This window comes from Podarcis erhardii (assembly GCF_964252035.2).
Source record: "Podarcis erhardii genome assembly, chromosome: 4".
Lineage (NCBI taxonomy): Eukaryota > Metazoa > Chordata > Lepidosauria > Squamata > Lacertidae > Podarcis > Podarcis erhardii.
Window position 1 is genome coordinate 87,822,974 of NC_138508.1, and position 16,993 is coordinate 87,839,966.

Here is a 16,993-nt window from a genome sequence, read left to right on the forward strand (position 1 = left end):
CTCCAAGGAGTGAGACTGTAATGGCATCTATGGGGTGGAGGGGAGGATAGAGGAAACTGCTCTCTCCCCCCCCCCAGCCCCCAACCTTCTCCCCTCCAAATCTTCAGGAATGAACTTTAAAGCCAAATCTGCCTGTCTTACTTAGGTGTCAGTTCACGCACAGCTGGAAATCCTGAGCGATGGGATTGCAAGAATCATAAGAAGATATTGTTAGGAGTATTGCTGTCTTGATTACTGAAATGAGTCTATCACCAGGCAGCTAACAGAATTCAGAGGTACCCGATTCTAGAGCAGATTTATGCTAAGTCATTTTTGCCAAAGGTAATGCAAGAAAAAACCCCACATGTGCCTGGGAGATTCTGTAGGAGGCTGCAAGCCCAGGAAGCACAATAATAGTAATAATAATTTATTATTTATACCCCGCCCATCTGGCTGAGTTTCCCCAGCCACTCTCCCAATCAAGTGTTAAAAACAATAGAGCATTAAATATTAAAAACTTCCCTAAACAGGGTTGCCTTCAGATGTCTTTTAAAGATAGGATAGCTGCTTATTTCCTTCACATCGGAAGGGAGGGTGTTCCACAGGGTGAGCGCCACTACTGAGAAGGCCCTCTGTCTGGTTCCTTGTAACCTCACTTCTCGCAATGAGGGAACCGCCAGACAGCCCTCGGTGCTGGATCTCAGTGTCTAGGCTGAACGATGGGGGTGGAGATGCTCCTTCAGGTATACAGGACCTCTCCTGTATAATTTTGTTACAGCACAAGTGAGGAGAGTGCTCAGGGAAACTTTCCTATCCTAGTGTTGTTTAGGACCTTTCCACCCTTTAAATGTGGGTCTCCCAGTGCTTTATTCTTTTTTAAGGGGGGGGGGGGGGAAGATGCTGGTAATCACCATGAATTCGTTACAATAAGTGCCACACTTTTAACACGGGGTGTGTGTGTGGCTACTGCATACCATTGCGTACCCCCGGGGGGAAGTCCTACTTATTGTGGCCATTTCTGACTTTTCAAAGCTCGAAAAGATCTGGGACAACACTGGGATGGGGAGGACGTAATGTGGACATCCCTCTATTAATGAGACAGGCAGGTGCAAAGCCACATATTGCTCAGGTGTGGATAAGCCCCAGGATGCCGGACGAGGTGGCCTGATCCAGTAGGGATCGTCTTATGTTATTGTGTTACAGTCTCATCTGTATGGCAAGGTGAGATGTGCTGCCGCTGCAGTTTTGAAGAGTTAAAAGGTACGTTTCCCTATTTTGCCACATCCCAGTATATTATAGGTTGCTTCCAGACTGGTGTTTATTGTGGGATTGGCCCTGCTCTCACATACACCCCCATGACATCAGCATCAAAATGCTGGTCTGTGTTTCATTCCTTTTATATTCAGAGTCACAGTTTTCACAGAAAATCAGGTAAGTAAAAACAAACAGAGAAAAACCTGCTGCCAACGTCCCATTTGCAATGTCTGAACGGCCAGTTTGCAGTATTCAGGCTCCAGCCGGAAGGACCCATAGACATGTCAGTTGCTGCACAACTGGGGTGGGGTTAGGGCAGGATGCAATCATATTGTACACTTCAAATGTTTGTGCATAGCACCAGCAAAGGTGCAAGATCCTGCTGGTGGGTAAATACGTATCGGAAGGTATATGCTTCAGGGTTTCCTATAGACATCTAGCTGGCCACTGTGAGAACAGGATTCTGTTCCAGATAGGATTCAGCAGGGCTCTTCTCAGTGGCGTAGCCAGCCAGTGGCATAGCGTGGGGGGTGCAGGGGGGGCCGGCCGCACCGGGCGCAACATCTGGGGGTTAGGGCTAGAGGGCGCAAATCCACGGGTTAGGGGGCGCAAATTACTTGCCTTGCCCCAGGTGCTGACAACCCACGCTACGCTACTGTAGCCAGCCGCTCGGGTGCTGGGTGCACATCCTGCAGCCGGGGGGGGGGGGGGGGCGAGCAGCCCAATGGGGGCAGGGCAAGCCACCCATGGGGCCAGGGAGTGCTGTGTGGAACCTCTCTGCCGTCTCCCCATTGGCTGTAGAGCAGCTGATGGAGAGGTGGAGGGCAGATGCAAGCCTCATGCTGCCGTTTCAGGCAGCGCGGAGCCTACAGGCCCCCAAGCCACCATGTCACTCCCAGGAGAGACGTGTGGCTCGGGCACGCTGCAGGCCCTGTGGTAAGTGCCGGCCTCTGTGGTGTGGTGCCCAGTGCCAGCCACATTTCGTTACATTTGTTGACTGAACTCAAAAGTTTTGTGAGCTCAATTTTTTAAAAAATAAAAACCCCTCTTATTTTTAGTTACAGATAGGTAGCCGTGTTGGTCTGCCATGGTCAAAACAAAATAAAAAAATTCCTTCCAGTAGCACCTTAAAGACCAACTGAGTTAGTTCTAGGTATGAGCTTTCGTGTGCATGTGTGTATCTGAAGAAGTGTGCATGCACACGAAAGCTCATACCTAGAACTAACTCAGTTGGTCTTTAAGGTGCTACTGGAAGGAACCCTCTTATTTTTGTTATTTTGTCACCCCCCTCAGTGATGGCACCAGGGGTGGCCCCCACCCCCCACCCCTTTCCTCCGCCACTGGCTTTTCTTGTATTCTAGGTAAGCTCTTTAAGAGTGAGGGAATATCCACACTGGTGCTTGTTTCTTGCAGTTCCACTCACACAGCACCTCAACATCCTGCACTTCACATCAACAGTAGGTTCCAAAATAGCAAAATTAAGTAAAAATAATTCATTCATAATAAATTCCCACTGTGAAAAAAAGGTTTTAAGTGCTTATGCTCACAATGTTAAGTAAATAAACCAGAAAATAACACTTGCAGCTGAAAGTATCTTATTTTTCCTTCTTTTAATAATTTCAATGGGGGGGGGGCTGACAAGAAATTTTCCACATCGGGTCCCACCTAACCTTGCTACGCCACTGCCCCCCCTCAGCTCATCAGTCAGGCTCTGAGTCCGAAGCCAGCCCCTCTCCTTGCCCCTTCTCAATAGAAGACAATAACACAATGAAATTCAGAACAGTAACAATTTATTGCATGTTTATTCAAAATCAATTAAAAACTATTTCATTTAAGTAATGCAAGAAAATCGATCAGCTTGATCCAATGACACCAGAGAGAGCCATTTTCACTTGGAAGATGCAGCGAGCTTTTTTTCTCCTGCTCTGGACGGTAGGACTCGAACCAATGGCTTCAGGATACAACAAAGGAGATTCCAACTGAACATTGTTCAACAGAGGAGTGGACTCCCCTGGAAGGTGATGGACTCTCCTTCCTTGCAGGTTTTAAAGCAGAGATTAGATGACCATTTGTTGTGGATTCTTTCTTTCTTTCTTTCTTTCTTTCTTTCTTTCTTTCTTTCTTTCTTGTTCTGCCCAATCTCAGTCCATATTTCATGGCTGCTTAAATCATCTGTCCCCCTCCTGATTCTCAGTGAGTGCCTCTTCTTCTGCCAGTCTTTGGCCAGTTGAGATGTCCAAATAGATCAGCAATTTCTTCAAGGAGAAAAATCACAACTCCTCAACGATTATGTCATCTGGATGGAAAAGAATGAAAAAGAGAGAAAATCAGTTCAGTCCTCTCCGCTTCTTGTAGCTGGAGTCAGTCTGGGTGCTGCCCTCCCAGGCCAGATGGGACAGGCCTGCCAGGCAGGGAGCAGGTCCTCCAGGACTCCCAGCAAGAAGACCTGGGAGGTGTGTCTTGGGCAAACAAGGGACAAGGGAGTTCACTGTCCCCAAGGTGTGGGGCTTACCTTCTTTCAGATTATTCCTGAAACATGTCAGCTCCGGCCGAATTACTGTGTTCTGCAGAGGAAAGACAAATATGAGTCAGTTGACTCTATGAACCCCACCCTGGATGGGTGTAAGAGAAGCAGCCCCACCCAGGAAGGATAGAAGCAACCAAAGAACTGAATACAGGAAGGCAAAATACTTACTCTGAGGTTCGGGAATCTTCGTGAAAGGGCCAGCAGCAGGGATATGCTGCTGGCCGCTAATTTCCTTTGGTCTTCACTCCCCAAAAGGGCGTAATATCGGAGGTCCTGCGGGATGAAACAAATGGGACAGTTAGTTGGGTAAGGGACAGGAGGCAACCCTAAAACCACTCCTGGTGCTATCAGGATACTTACGGTAAGCAACTGGAGAAGGGTGCTAGTATTGGGGGCTTCTAGGAGGAGACCCCCCAGCAGGCTTTGAAATGGCCTCTTCAGTTCCTGTGGGAAAAGAGAGAAGAGAGGTTGAGTGTTAAATTTTGTAAGAGTGTAAAAAGAAGAAAGAGCTGTGCAAAGAGAAGTTAAAGCAGAGGACATACCTCTTTGTCCTCCTCTGCACTCCCCAGAACTGCCTCTGTTGTTCTATGGAGGATTGCACTCATCATCGAGAGACTGAAGTGGGGTCTCATAAAACTGGAGAGAGAAAGGGAAGGAGTTAGACACTGACTCCTCCAAGTCTCCCTTGACCCTTCTCCCTCCTGCCAGACTTGCCCACCCAAAGCTCCCCCTGGAGTTCTGTCCCCCTGCAGCCCTGCCCAGTCCAAAGACCCCACTCACCTCAAGGACCCCACTCACCTCAAGGACCCCACTCACCTCAAGGACCCCACTCACCTCAAGGACCCCACTCACCTCAACTGCAGGAGTGCCTCGAAGGCCAGGGCCAGGCTCAGGGGGCGATCCCTGAAGTACTCCAAGTGGCCGAGGATGTTCTAGAAGAGAGCAGAGGAGGAAAGTCAGCTCCTCCCAGGAGTCTCCAGAAGACGGCTCCAACCCCAAACGCCAGCCCCTCTCTGCCCCTCCCTCCCCACGGGGGTCCCTCACACCACCCATCACTCACCAGAATGGCTTTGGCAGTCTCCTCCTTGGAGTACTTCAGGGTTCGGAGCCCCCTGAGCCGAGCTGCCTGGCAGTCCTGGATGATGCCCAGAAGCTGGAGCTGATCTTTGTCAAGCAGCTGAAAGGCAAAAGTCAGGCTGTCAGTTCCTTGTGGGGGGAGGGCTCCTCCACATCTGAGAGTGCAGAGTGGAGTGCAAGAGGGGGGCAGGTCTGAGGGATCCCCTCCCCACTCTCGTTTTATCCAATACTCACCGCAACGGAAGGGATGTGGATTCCCAGCACATCTGCAAAGTGAAGGACATGGGGACAAGTGAGTTCCTCCCTGAGCCCTTGCAAGGCTTTTCCAAGAGTTTTCTCCTGGATTCCAAGTCCTACTACAGGAGAAGGACACCCCAGGCCTTGGGGGGCCAATCCTGACCTCCTGCCCCCAGAACATGGCTCCCCAGGGGAGATGCCCCTCCCGCTGACAACTGTCCCCCTGCCTTGCCCCGTAGCCCAGCCCCCTGCTTCCTCCAACAGACCCCACAAAGTGGGGTGGTTGCTTGGGGGGGCGGTGGTTGGGTTTCCAGATGCTGTCGCAGATAGGCGGGTTGGATCCAGCCGTCTGGCTCTGTGCATCTTTTTACTAGATGCGCCCCCCAGCCCATTCCTGCCCTCCTCCATCTCCAAAAGGAGGGCCACTTGCTCACCCGACACCGCGGGCTGCTCCAGAACTTCTAGGGGGGCCACCTTCTTGCAGCTGATCAGCCGCCTTAAGCGCCTGAACCTAGAAGAGACGAGCAGAGAGAGCGACTCAGAAGCTGGCAGCCCCAATTCGGGTGTGTGTGAGAGAGGAGGGGTGTCTGGCCCAATTCCTGCCATCTCTCTGCAGTTCTGTGACCTGAAAGGGCATCAGCAGAGATGGAAAGAGGAAGCCCAGAGCACGAATGGCTGGCAGAGAGAGAAAGGAGGCCCCAAGTGCTATGGGTTCAAGAGCTCCAACCCAAAGGAAAGACAAGCATTGCCAGCTGTTAAAGGGCTGCTCTGCCTTGTCTTCTTAGGACTGTCGCAGGAAACCCCCACCAATCAAGCCATGGTGGGCCTTATCAATCTTAAACAGGACAAAAATGAGAATGAAGTGTGCAAATGTTTGTTATTTGAGAGAGGCTCCAAAGAGAGTCTTCCTCCGAGCGGTAAAAAGAAAAAAAGGGAAAAAATCCTGTATATGTGTTTACTTGTGTTTTGAAAGGAGAATTACCCCACCTCTTCCCTCTATAGCTTAAGTGAGGAGGATGATTTTAAGTGGACGGTAAATGATGTTTTGTTGCAACTTTTGAGTTTGTGAGTCTACATCCGTGTTCCAGTTTTTTTGTTCTGGTATTTTGGAATGTGCTGTGAAGAAACTAATGTTTCTGCTGCAAAAGCCTAGTTGAGCACAACTGCTAAAATGCAGTGTCTGTATTTCATTAAGCATATGCCTAATTTTTTTTTTTTAAAAAAATGGTGTTCCTTCTAAGAAAATTTGTTATTAAAAGGTAGAAGCTCCCATAGTCAGCGATTGTCTATCTGAGTCCTGATATCAGTCTCTATAAGAGTTCCTGGCCTCTTGTCTTGGAAAATGCCCCCCCTTGTTTCAGTCTTTTTCAGTTTTTCCCCCCTTCTTACTTCTGTGCCAGGTAAATTTACTCCCGAGTAAGGTTCCTTTAAAAGGAAACTGCGGGGAGTGGGGGGCAATCTTTGCTAAATGTACCCTGCATCTCAATTTCCTATGTGTGGTAATTTTAAAATCCTTATTAGGCTTACTATTCCTATGCAAGTTCAGAAAAATTGTTCACTTTTGTATTCCTTTTAAATCAAATCTATGGCTGTTTTATTATTTGTGAGTGGTTATATCAATTGAATTAACCCTATGGTTATAAAATATTCTCTCCCTGATTCTCTTCCTATCTTATCTTAGGAAAACTGTTCTTTCTTTAAAGATCATTTCTCTAGGAACTTGCACTCTTTAGTCTAAGGAAGTAAACTCTCACTCAAATTAGCTTCAAGATCTGCTAAAAGGGTTCTGTATAAAGTTGGGTACTTTTATTTTCCTCTTCCTTGGTACATGTGTGTGCTTGCTGTGTTTTCTTTCCCAGTTGCGCATCTATACTTAAATGTGTGTCTCTTTGGTAGTACAAATCTTGCTGTGAAATCTTGCTGTAAACCCTATATTTTGGAGGGTTGGACTAGATGACCCTCCTTTATTCTAATTTAGCCAAAAGATGCAACACTTTCAATGGTATAAAAGGTTTGCTGAAATATGAACTCTGCACATGCACAGAGGCTAGATCAGCTTAAAAACAAAAAACAAAAAAAGGAGGGGGAAAAGGGGGGGGAGAGGAGGTTTGGAGAGCGTGGGCTGCAGGGAGAAACTTATCCAAATTTCCTTATGTAAACTTGGAACCACTGAGGGAAATCACCCTTAATGTCTCCTTTGCTCCAGGGGCTACGTAAGATAAAAGGGTTAAGTACTGGACCATCAAAGGTCAAGAGGTTGCCAAGTTTCAAATCTTAACATGCCAAATTCTTTTCACAGGTAAATATCAAAGCACTCCCACTGTGAGTTCCTCTCTTCAGTAGTCCCCCCCCCCATGGGATTTAAATTTTATAACAGGTTTTGTTTGTGTGCATTTTAGGAACAGCATTTCCTGACAGACTTCTCACATAAAATAATTTTGCCTTTTAACAGGATATGGGAACCTCTAACAAAGTGTTTGTCCCTTCTTTTCTCCCACAAAAAAGTGGGGGGGGGATACAAACAGTAATTTAAGTATTCTGTACCCAAGATTCTCAGAAAAGTCATTGCATTTGTATTTCTTTTTGTCTTTCTTCCCTTACAGTCAAACAGTCACTTTCTTTCTGTTCTGCGAAACAAGTCTGAATCCCTGCTATATTAGTTGACTTTCCTCTGTTTCTTTATGGCTTTGACACTGTTACGGCAAAAATCTGGGTGCGAGGCTGCTCTGCCACCCAGCTCATCGGACTAAGTCCGTGGGTCCCTGCGGAGGAAAAATGAGCTCAGCCGGAGACAGGAGCAAACTGCAGAAGATCCAAGTTTATTGCGCAACAGGTTCAAGGCGAGATTGAACAGTGAGAAAGGGGTGACATGAGTTTTTGAAACTCCCTCCATGTCCCAGAATACAGTGCAAAACACGTCATGAATACATCACAGAAAGGTGGGGTTACACAGATCAGCAGTTCAGTAAGGTAGGGGTTGCACAGATTAACATATGGAGGAGGGAGGGGGGAATATGCAGAGCTGGAGATATGCACAGATAAACACTTCCTGGGGATGAAAAGACAATGGTCTCAAATATGCATAGTCTGCCACCTGACATTGTCTGGAGGAAAGGCTGATCAGAACAATTTGAAAGGATTAAGGTCTTGACACTTTGCTTGAGGGATTATGCTGGACAGGGGAGATGTGATGGAGTCCTAGAGTAATTGAGCAAACTGGCACGCTGATTTTCTATGAATTTTATAGATTTTAGTCCCTTTTGACAATTGGAAATAAATTGATATATTGTAGCGAAGAAGAAGGTGAAGAAGACATGCCCCCCCCCTTCCGTAACAGTCCCCCATTCGGAGATAGATTTGCATTAAAGTTCTGTAAGAACTTGCAAATCTTTTCTCCGCACCCTAAATCTCGGTGAAGGTAGGGGTGCCGTGTGAGTGGGAATAGGCCCTAATGGAAAAGGAGGTGGGTTGAGCAGGGCAACAAAGGAGGGAGCAACACGGACCAATACAATGTATGTGTATGTTATATAGATATGCACTAAATAATAACTTTGTATCTATCGTACTAGATGTGTGGGTTTGTGCAAACCTGAAGGGGACTTGCAAATCATGCCTCTTAAGGCCATTTGCAAGTATAGTAGTGCAAAAAGGACACCTGTTGTATTTTGTTCAATAGTGGTCTATGCTTTACATTTAGCAGGAAGGTCCACTACTGACTGAAAAAAAATGTAGTTTGCTTTGTCCCCCGCCATTTTTGTGTTCTCAGGTGTCAAGGTAGCTTTTCTGTGGTCTCACAGTAGTGGCAATCCCTGGTGAATCCACTTAGGGCTTTCATATTAACCATGTTGCCTGGCACTCACCACAGCTGCCATAGGTTCGGGCACGTCCTGAGGGAAATGTCCTTGCCTTGGCTTCCTATGGGGGTTTTATTATTGGTCTTGCAGTCATGGGAAGTTGCGCACTTGCACTTTAAGGACCAAAAGCTAATTGCAGCCTGGATACACTTGCCCAATTCAAACTGAGTCCAATTTGAATTTATCTTTCCCCATGGTTCTCAACTCTTCAAACCAATCTGTTAAAAGAAAACCATTCTTAAAGGGGCACTTGTCGAAATAAGTCAATTTAACTGTATAAGGGATCATTCCTGCTAAACCAAAGCATATCCACCTTCATGTATCTTAGAAGCTTCTCCTTGGTAAAGTGGGTTTTAGCACATTTTTTAAAATGGGTAGGGAAGTTGGCAGAGTGCCAGGTGAAACAACGAAATATGGTAATAAATTTATCTAAGTCTAAACATTGGACTACATAATATCCTGATCTGTTAAAAGGTATAAAATGTATGAGGATCCTCCACTGGGGTGTAAGGAATAAGACATTAGACATAAAACACTTACACACAAAAATAGCCACAAAATAGCCCCCCCATTTGTGGAAATGACACACTGTCAGACACATTTCAACATTCCTACGTAATAACACATAATACAAAACAAACTAATTAAATATCAGTTGCATATCTTGAGACAATTGGGATATTTTATATATGTATCTTGAGGTTCAAAAGTCAGAAAATGTCCTTGTAATTCAACTCCACCCCCCTTTGTCAGCCCCACTCCCCCCGGCAGTCTATATCCTTTGAAAGAGACATCACTTTGAAACTTTGGTGTCTTCTGTTGTGGTGGCGAAGTCTTTCATTGGATCTGTAATAACACACTTGTAGAAGTGATATCCTGTAAGGGCAGGGTGGACTTAAAAGACACAGTTAAAATAATAATAAAACACACACACACACACACACACACACACACAATGACCTATGAGGAACCAAAATAAATAAATGCTAAGACACAGAATTTTAAGAAATCTGAAGTAACAATGAAAATAAAAGAGTGTTTCTTGATGTGACCACATCAGTTAGAATGTTAATAGCAAAATACTGGGAAATGACTTAATACCAAGAAAATGAATGGCAATTTAAAGTTGTGCAAGTACCTTGAACTAGCCAAAATGACAGAATTAATAAGAAATGATCAGGCAAAGGGTAAACAAATACCATTCCACAAACAATGTTAGGTTGTGCTTCGCTTAATTTCGTAGACATCATGGAAAAACTGATTAAATAAATGAAAAGAGATTATTTGTAACTTAAAGCGTCAAAGGCACGAAGAGATGGAAGTCACAAATACAGCAGGGATTCAGACATGTTTCACAGAACAGGAAAGAAAGTTGCTGTGGGAGAAAAGAAGGGACAAAAACCTTTGTTATCGGGGTTCACATATCCTGTTAAAAGGGAAAAATTATTTCATGTGAGAAGCCTGTCAGGAAATGCTGTTCCTAAAATGCACACAAAGTCTGTGATTTTAAATCCCTTGGGGGGGGGGAGTGCTTTGAAATTTACCTGTGAAAAGAATTTGGCATGTTAATCATGTTAAGATTTGAAACTTGGCACACCTTTTGTCTTGCGAAGCCCCTGGAGCAAAGGACACATTAAGGGTGATTTCCCTCAGTGGCTCCAAGTTTTTACATAAGGAAATTAGGATAAATTTCCCCCTTCAGCCCAAGCTCCTCTCACTCCCTACAGTTCCCCCTCCTTCCTCTCTCTCTCTCTCATTTCTTTTCCTATCCTCTTTTTTTTTTTTTTTTTTTTTTCTTGCTGATCTAGTCTCTGTGCATGTGTGGAGTTCATGTCTCAGCAAACCTTTTATACTATTGAAATGTTGCATCTTTTGGCAAAATTAGAATTTGAATAAGGGAAGGGTAAGTAGATTTTAAAAGAGGGTTAGATTTAAAACAAAAGAGAGAAACTCAGCAATTGAAGTATTCACCAACAAAAGCTAGCAATTTCAGCCCAAGCAAAGCGACTGCTTCCTTTATGTACAGGAAAGGGCTAATATCCCTCTGGCCATTCGTGGAACAATGCCACGCCCTTATATATGGGGGAAAATGGCCAGACTCAGAATTCATAAGATTTTTAATATTCCCAATCATTTCAGCCTTACCATTTGCAGACAAATTTTTCTGCCCTTTATTTACAGGATAAATGGTCAAGACTCATATGTATTTGATGTGCTTAAACTTTGAATTGACTTTGAAGTCTGATTTTTTTTAATAGTAGACAAAATGATAAACACTGTAATCACTCAAATGCTTGATATTCTCAGTTGTGCTTCGGCTTCACCTCTCATGTTTTAAAACTAAAGAGCAAAGCTAGGCTGAATTTCAACTCCATCACCACACCAGAATTTAAGAATTACCCTCAAATCCTCCAATGCTTGCAGACACATGTCCTTCCACACAGCCTCAAATTGGGAGAGCTAAAAGGGACCCTGGGGTCATCTAGTCCAACCCTCCAAAATAAAGGGTTCACAGCAAGATTTCACAGCAAGATTTGTACTACACACACATACTTATGTACACAGGCACTACTGGGGAAGAGAGCACAATCAGTGCTCCTATCATGTACTAAGGAAGAAGAAAATAAAAATTCCCAACTTTATACAGAACCCTTTAGCAGATCTTGAGATTAGTTTGAGTTTACTTCTTTAGACGTGCAAGTTCCTTAGAGTGCAAGTTCCTAGACAAATGATCTTTAAAGAAAGATTGAAGTGAACATTTTCTTAAGATAGGGAGAGGATCTCTTATAAAGCATAGTTAAAACAGCCATAGATTTGATTTAAAGGGAATACAAAAGTGACAATTTTTCCTGAATTTGCAGAGGAATAGTAAACCTAATCTATGCCCCCCCCCTTTTGCAGTTTCCTTTAAAGGAAGCTTACTCAGAAGTAAATTTACCTGGCACAGAAGAAGAGAAAGGAAAAAAAAAAAAAAAACCCTGAAAGAGACAGAATGAAACGGGGGGGGGGGGGGCATTTTCTAAGAAAAGAGGCCTGATATCAGGAGCCTTACAATAACTCTTCTGTCCAACCAAATCAAAGTTAAAACTGGACTCAGATATTTTCTTAGAAGGAAGACCATACTTTCATAGGCATGTGCTTCATGAAATAAATACACTGCATTTTAGCTTGAGAGAGCAGTTGTGCTCGACTACGCTTTTGCAGCAGAAACATCTAATTCACATTAGAAACATTCACATTCCAGAAACATTAGAAACATTCACATTCCAAAATAGACTGTAGACTCACAATCTGAAAAGTTGCGGCAGAGCACGAGGTGGGGTAAACATTTGCACCTTTCATTCTCATTTTGTCTTATTTAGGACTGATAAGGTCCAGCATGGCTTCCTTAAAAATTTAATTTTGAAGCAAGCTTGCAGTTTAAACTATGCGCGCTTAAGAAAGGCAGTCTGTCAGAGACAGAAGGAACAGACAACACACATAACAGACGACATGTAAACACACATATTCTCATATATGTATTAACACACAACACACATAACAGACAACATGTAAACATATATACTCTCATCCTTTAGTTGGTTATTGCAAGGAGTTGGGCTGCTTCCTTTAGCTTCATTAAGTGAAATTAGTAGGAAGGTCCCACATGGTTTTAAGAGCCTCCTTGCCTCTTCAAACACCACCAGTTAACCAGCCGGCCAACGCAATTCGGGCTTGGCGGAGGCGGTGCTGGCAGGCCAGATTTCAGAACAGAGGTTCTCTAATTTTGCTTCGATAATAATTTGTGGCCAGGAATCGTCTTCCAATACGTGATGACAAATTGGAGAGGAGAGTCAGGGTCCTTCTGAGACTGAGATGGCTTTCTAGAAGCCTTCTTCCCAGAGTGAGCCCGCTCGCGTTTGGAAGCCTGGGTACCCATTTTATGTTTTACGCGTGTCTAGACAGAAAGAGGGAAGAGAAAGGGTGGTAAGGATTGGTATATCTAGGAGATTGATATACTTAATATGGGATTTATAGTAAAGAGGGGTCTTTAGTCGCTTGGCAACTTCCTTAGAGGGTTTTTAAAGAGCTCTAGCTATCCGGTATTCCTTCCTATTTCCTTAGTCAATAACCTGGGGTCCTTTTCCACTCTGCCGATCCCGCCCAATTCCTCATGGGCTATCCCTCCTGGCAACCTCCTACCTATCGTCAATCTCAGGAAAAGGGGCCCTACTGAACGCCCGCGCCGTGCGGTGCCAGATCGGGTGATCCCTGGATAGAGTTTCGAACCGAAAATCCCCCTTGCTTTTGGAAGCGGGCTCACGCACGATACACGTGTTACGTGGCACCGACCAGTGCGGCTGGGATTGATACAGAAAGCAAGACCCCTTCCTGCCCCCTCCGTAAGGGCGCTCGGGAAGTTCGGAAGAAGAACTCCAGCCCCTTGCTTTCAACTGGGATACCCGTTGCGGAGAGTCGGCTATCTTTCAAGTCGGGTCTCTCCGTCTTACTTTCGGACTCCCAATTGGTGCGGCTGGCTGGAGGGTTTTTAGAGAAAGAGATAGAGCTCAGAACCCCCCTTTCGGGTCGAGCAGCAGTCCACGGTCTCTCTCACCAATTGGACCAAGAGACAGGCGAGAAGGAGCGATAGAGAGGAGGGCAGAGAATTCAGTTGCCAGGAGATTTCCACCCCTTTCCCACCAGTGCACTGGATTTTTCCTTTTCCTTATACTCACATGTCTTCTATGATGATCCCCGGATTGATGAATAAGCCGGCTGGATCCCTCTTTGCTCCCCGGCTGAACTCCTGGGGCTTTCGATTACCGCCCGGAGGATGGCCGGGGGTCCAAAGGATCTTCCCAGGCAAAATGGCCTGGTGCCGGCTGAAGATTTCAGGGCCCCCGGTCAGCAACGCGGGAGAACCGCATGCCCCACGTGGGGCGCCAACTGTTACGGCAAAAATCTGGGTGCGAGGCTGCTCTGCCACCCAGCTCATCGGACTAAGTCCGTGGGTCCCTGCGGAGGAAAAATGAGCTCAGCCGGAGACAGGAGCAAACTGCAGAAGATCCAAGTTTATTGCGCAACAGGTTCAAGGCGAGATTGAACAGTGAGAAAGGGGTGACATGAGTTTTTGAAACTCCCTCCATGTCCCAGAATACAGTGCAAAACACGTCATGAATACATCACAGAAAGGTGGGGTTACACAGATCAGCAGTTCAGTAAGGTAGGGGTTGCACAGATTAACATATGGAGGAGGGAGGGGGGAATATGCAGAGCTGGAGATATGCACAGATAAACACTTCCTGGGGATGAAAAGACAATGGTCTCAAATATGCATAGTCTGCCACCTGACATTGTCTGGAGGAAAGGCTGATCAGAACAATTTGAAAGGATTAAGGTCTTGACACTTTGCTTGAGGGATTATGCTGGACAGGGGAGATGTGATGGAGTCCTAGAGTAATTGAGCAAACTGGCACGCTGATTTTCTATGAATTTTATAGATTTTAGTCCCTTTTGACAATTGGAAATAAATTGATATATTGTAGCGAAGAAGAAGGTGAAGAAGACATGCCCCCCCCCTTCCGTAACAACACCTTTTAAGTTACAAATAATCTGTTTTCATTTATTAAATCAGTTTTGCCATGATGTCTATGAAATTAATCGAAGCACAAACAAACATTGTTTGTGGAATGGTATTTGTTTACCTTTTTATCAGATAGCACATGGTGAATTTTAAGCTTTTTTCCCATTGTTTTCCCATTTTTTCAGTCCAGTAGTAATCTGTGCTGTTTTGATAATATCTTTGTATTATTGGTTGGTGTCTTTGTTTTTGTCCAAGGGAGCCCTCAGATTTTTCCATTAACAGGACAGCTTTGCCCTTCCTGGTGAGGGAGGAGACTCTGGCCCCTGGTGGACCAGAGAGCTAAAGCTGTGGAGGGGACCCAGGACTCACACCCCGCCCCCAGGAGACCAAGAGAAAGCAAAGGAATGGTACTTACAGCTTGCACATCTTCTTGATGAAACCCCTCCCCCTATCTAAGCTAACTACCTAGCTAAAATTCCCACCCAAGCCTGATCCCAAACTCTGATCCCACCCCCACCCCCAAACCCAGCCCTAACCCTAAACCTAACCCCCACCCTAACCCTACACTTACCCCTAACTATTTCTCTATAAACAAAAGAAATATATTCAAAAATGTGCACAAATGCTCGCAAATGCGCACAAATATGCGCAAATATGCACAAATGCGTGCAAATACGCACAAATGCACGCAAATATGCACAAATACGCACAAATGCACGCAAATATGCACAAATGTGTGCAAATGCGCACAAATATGCACAAATGTGCACAAATGTGCAAAAAATAACAAATAAAAAATAAAAACAAATAAAAACAAATAAATAATAATAATAAAAAAAATAAAAAAGGTAAAATAAAAAAGGTAAAATAAAAAATAAAAAAATAAAAAATAAAAAATAAAAAAATAAAAAATGAATCAAATAAAAGTAATAAATAAAATAAAAAGAAAAATAGCAAGCAAACCTCTCCTCTTCTACAACTACCACCACCACCACTACCTCTCTCTCCTGACTCTCCTCACTAACCCACAATGGTCGCCTGCCAGTCAGAGGCTTTTAAGGGAAGAGCAAGAGATGTCACAAAGGAGGGCAGGTCCTTGTCACCATGGCAACCCCTCCACCTGGACCAGGCCCCTCCTGAGAGGTGATGCTTCTCTGTCAGAACTTGGAGGCACCTTCTGTTCCGCCTGCAGCTGGGCTGTATCTTCTATCCACAGATTCACATCGGCATTTCACATCCTTCTTGCTGCAGCCCCATTTCCAAAGGGAGACCACCCCCACATCCTTCAAGGCAGGCTAGGGGTCTCCATAGCGCAGCATTGGACCATTTGCTTTGCATGCAGGCCTTCTGTCCTGGGAATGTCCCCCCCCCCCATCGAAACCCTGGATAGCTGCTGCCAGTCAGCACTGGATAGTTGAAGAAGGATATTGAGCAGCTGGAAGGTGAGCAGAGGAGGGCGACCAGGATGATGAAGGGTCTGGAAACCAAGCCTGATGAGGAACAGTTGAGGCAGCTGGGTATGTTTAGCCTGGAGAAGAGGAGAGAGGAGAGCCATCTTCCAATATCTGGGGGCTGCAAGAGGGAGCAAGCTTGTTTTCTGCTGCTCCAGAGGGGAGGGCAGGAGAGGAGATTCGGACTAAACATTAGCAAGAACTTTCTGACGGTAAGACTATCTGGGACGGTGGTGGACTCTCCTTCCTTGGAGGCTTTTAGGCAGAGGTTGGATGCCAATCTGCGAGGGATTCAGCTGCAATTTGGGGAGCGCATGGCACTGGCCTACTTTACAGGGTTGCTGTAACCACACAAGGCTGCTGAGCATTTGAAAGTGCCTAACAAATGTTGAGCCTTCCATTTAATTGTGGGGAACAGCTGCAGTGCTTCAGGAGGTGTCCCTCAACTTCCGTTTCTTCTCTCTCCTGCAGCCAAAGGGGCCAGGCTGGATTACCAAATAGGCAGAGTGGGCACTGGCCTATGGACCCCACACTTTTTAGGTGTCCCATGACAATGGATCAAAATAAGATTGATTTGATCTTGAAAGAAAACAACAATCAAGCTTTCTTAGTTCAAGGTTATTCCAGTGTGCGCATGAGGCCTGCCCCCCTGCCCAGATTTTGGCTGCCAAGGGGCCTCCACAGGGTTTAATCCAGCACTGCCCCATGAACAGCCCAGTATACCTGAAGGAGCGTCTCTACCCCCATCGTTCAGCTCCATCCCCACCCACTGAGGTCCAGCTCCGAGGGCCTTTTGGCAGTTCCCTCACAGCGAGAAGTGTTCCCTGGTTACAGGGAACCAGACAGAGGGCCTTCTCGGTAGTGGCACCCACCCTGTGGAACGCCCTCCCATCAGATGTCAAGGAAATAAACAACTGTCTGACTTTTAGAAAACATCTGAAGCAATTTCCCCAAATACTTTCGTATGCTATTTTCACTAACCAATACAACGCTAGGCACATTTTACTTGGAAAACTGCACTGAAAAACCTGAAGACGAGCAAATTATGAAG

General features: G+C 45.4%; 1 protein-coding gene across 5 annotated transcripts; it reads right to left on the bottom strand.

The window, feature by feature from the left end:
• Positions 1–3,006: 3,006 nt before the first annotated feature.
• LOC309340549 (uncharacterized protein) lies at positions 3,007–15,239 on the bottom strand. Of its 5 annotated transcripts, XM_081859407.1 has the most exons (9): positions 14,907–15,234; positions 5,509–5,585; positions 5,072–5,103; positions 4,821–4,937; positions 4,613–4,692; positions 4,303–4,396; positions 4,121–4,204; positions 3,929–4,033; positions 3,536–3,797 (listed from the first exon to the last, which is right to left on the bottom strand). In XM_081859407.1, the coding sequence occupies exons 1-9, from the start codon at positions 14,915–14,917 to the stop codon at positions 3,561–3,563; spliced, it is 837 nt and encodes a 278-aa protein (XP_081715533.1). In that variant the 5' UTR covers positions 14,918–15,234; the 3' UTR covers positions 3,536–3,560. The 5 variants fall into 5 exon arrangements, with proteins under 5 accessions (XP_081715531.1, XP_081715533.1, XP_081715530.1 ...); XM_081859405.1 differs by lacking the exon at positions 14,907–15,234 and adding an exon at positions 3,007–3,529 and having other exon boundaries at positions 3,746–3,797; positions 5,072–5,872; XM_081859404.1 differs by having other exon boundaries at positions 5,072–5,585; positions 14,907–15,239.
• Positions 15,240–16,993: the final 1,754 nt, after the last annotated feature.

Excerpts from the sequence above, each read along its gene's own strand:
- LOC309340549 (XM_081859403.1), bottom strand. The coding sequence starts at position 5,680 with ATGGCAGGAATTGGGCCAGACACCCCTCCTCTCTCACACACACCCGAA. Across the intron at positions 4,938-5,071 it reads TCCACATCCCTTCCGTTGCG|CTGCTTGACAAAGATCAGCT; the intron begins GTGAGTATTGGA and ends TTTGCCTTTCAG. Across the intron at positions 4,693-4,820 it reads AGACTGCCAAAGCCATTCTG|AACATCCTCGGCCACTTGGA; the intron begins GTGAGTGATGGG and ends GCTCTCTTCTAG.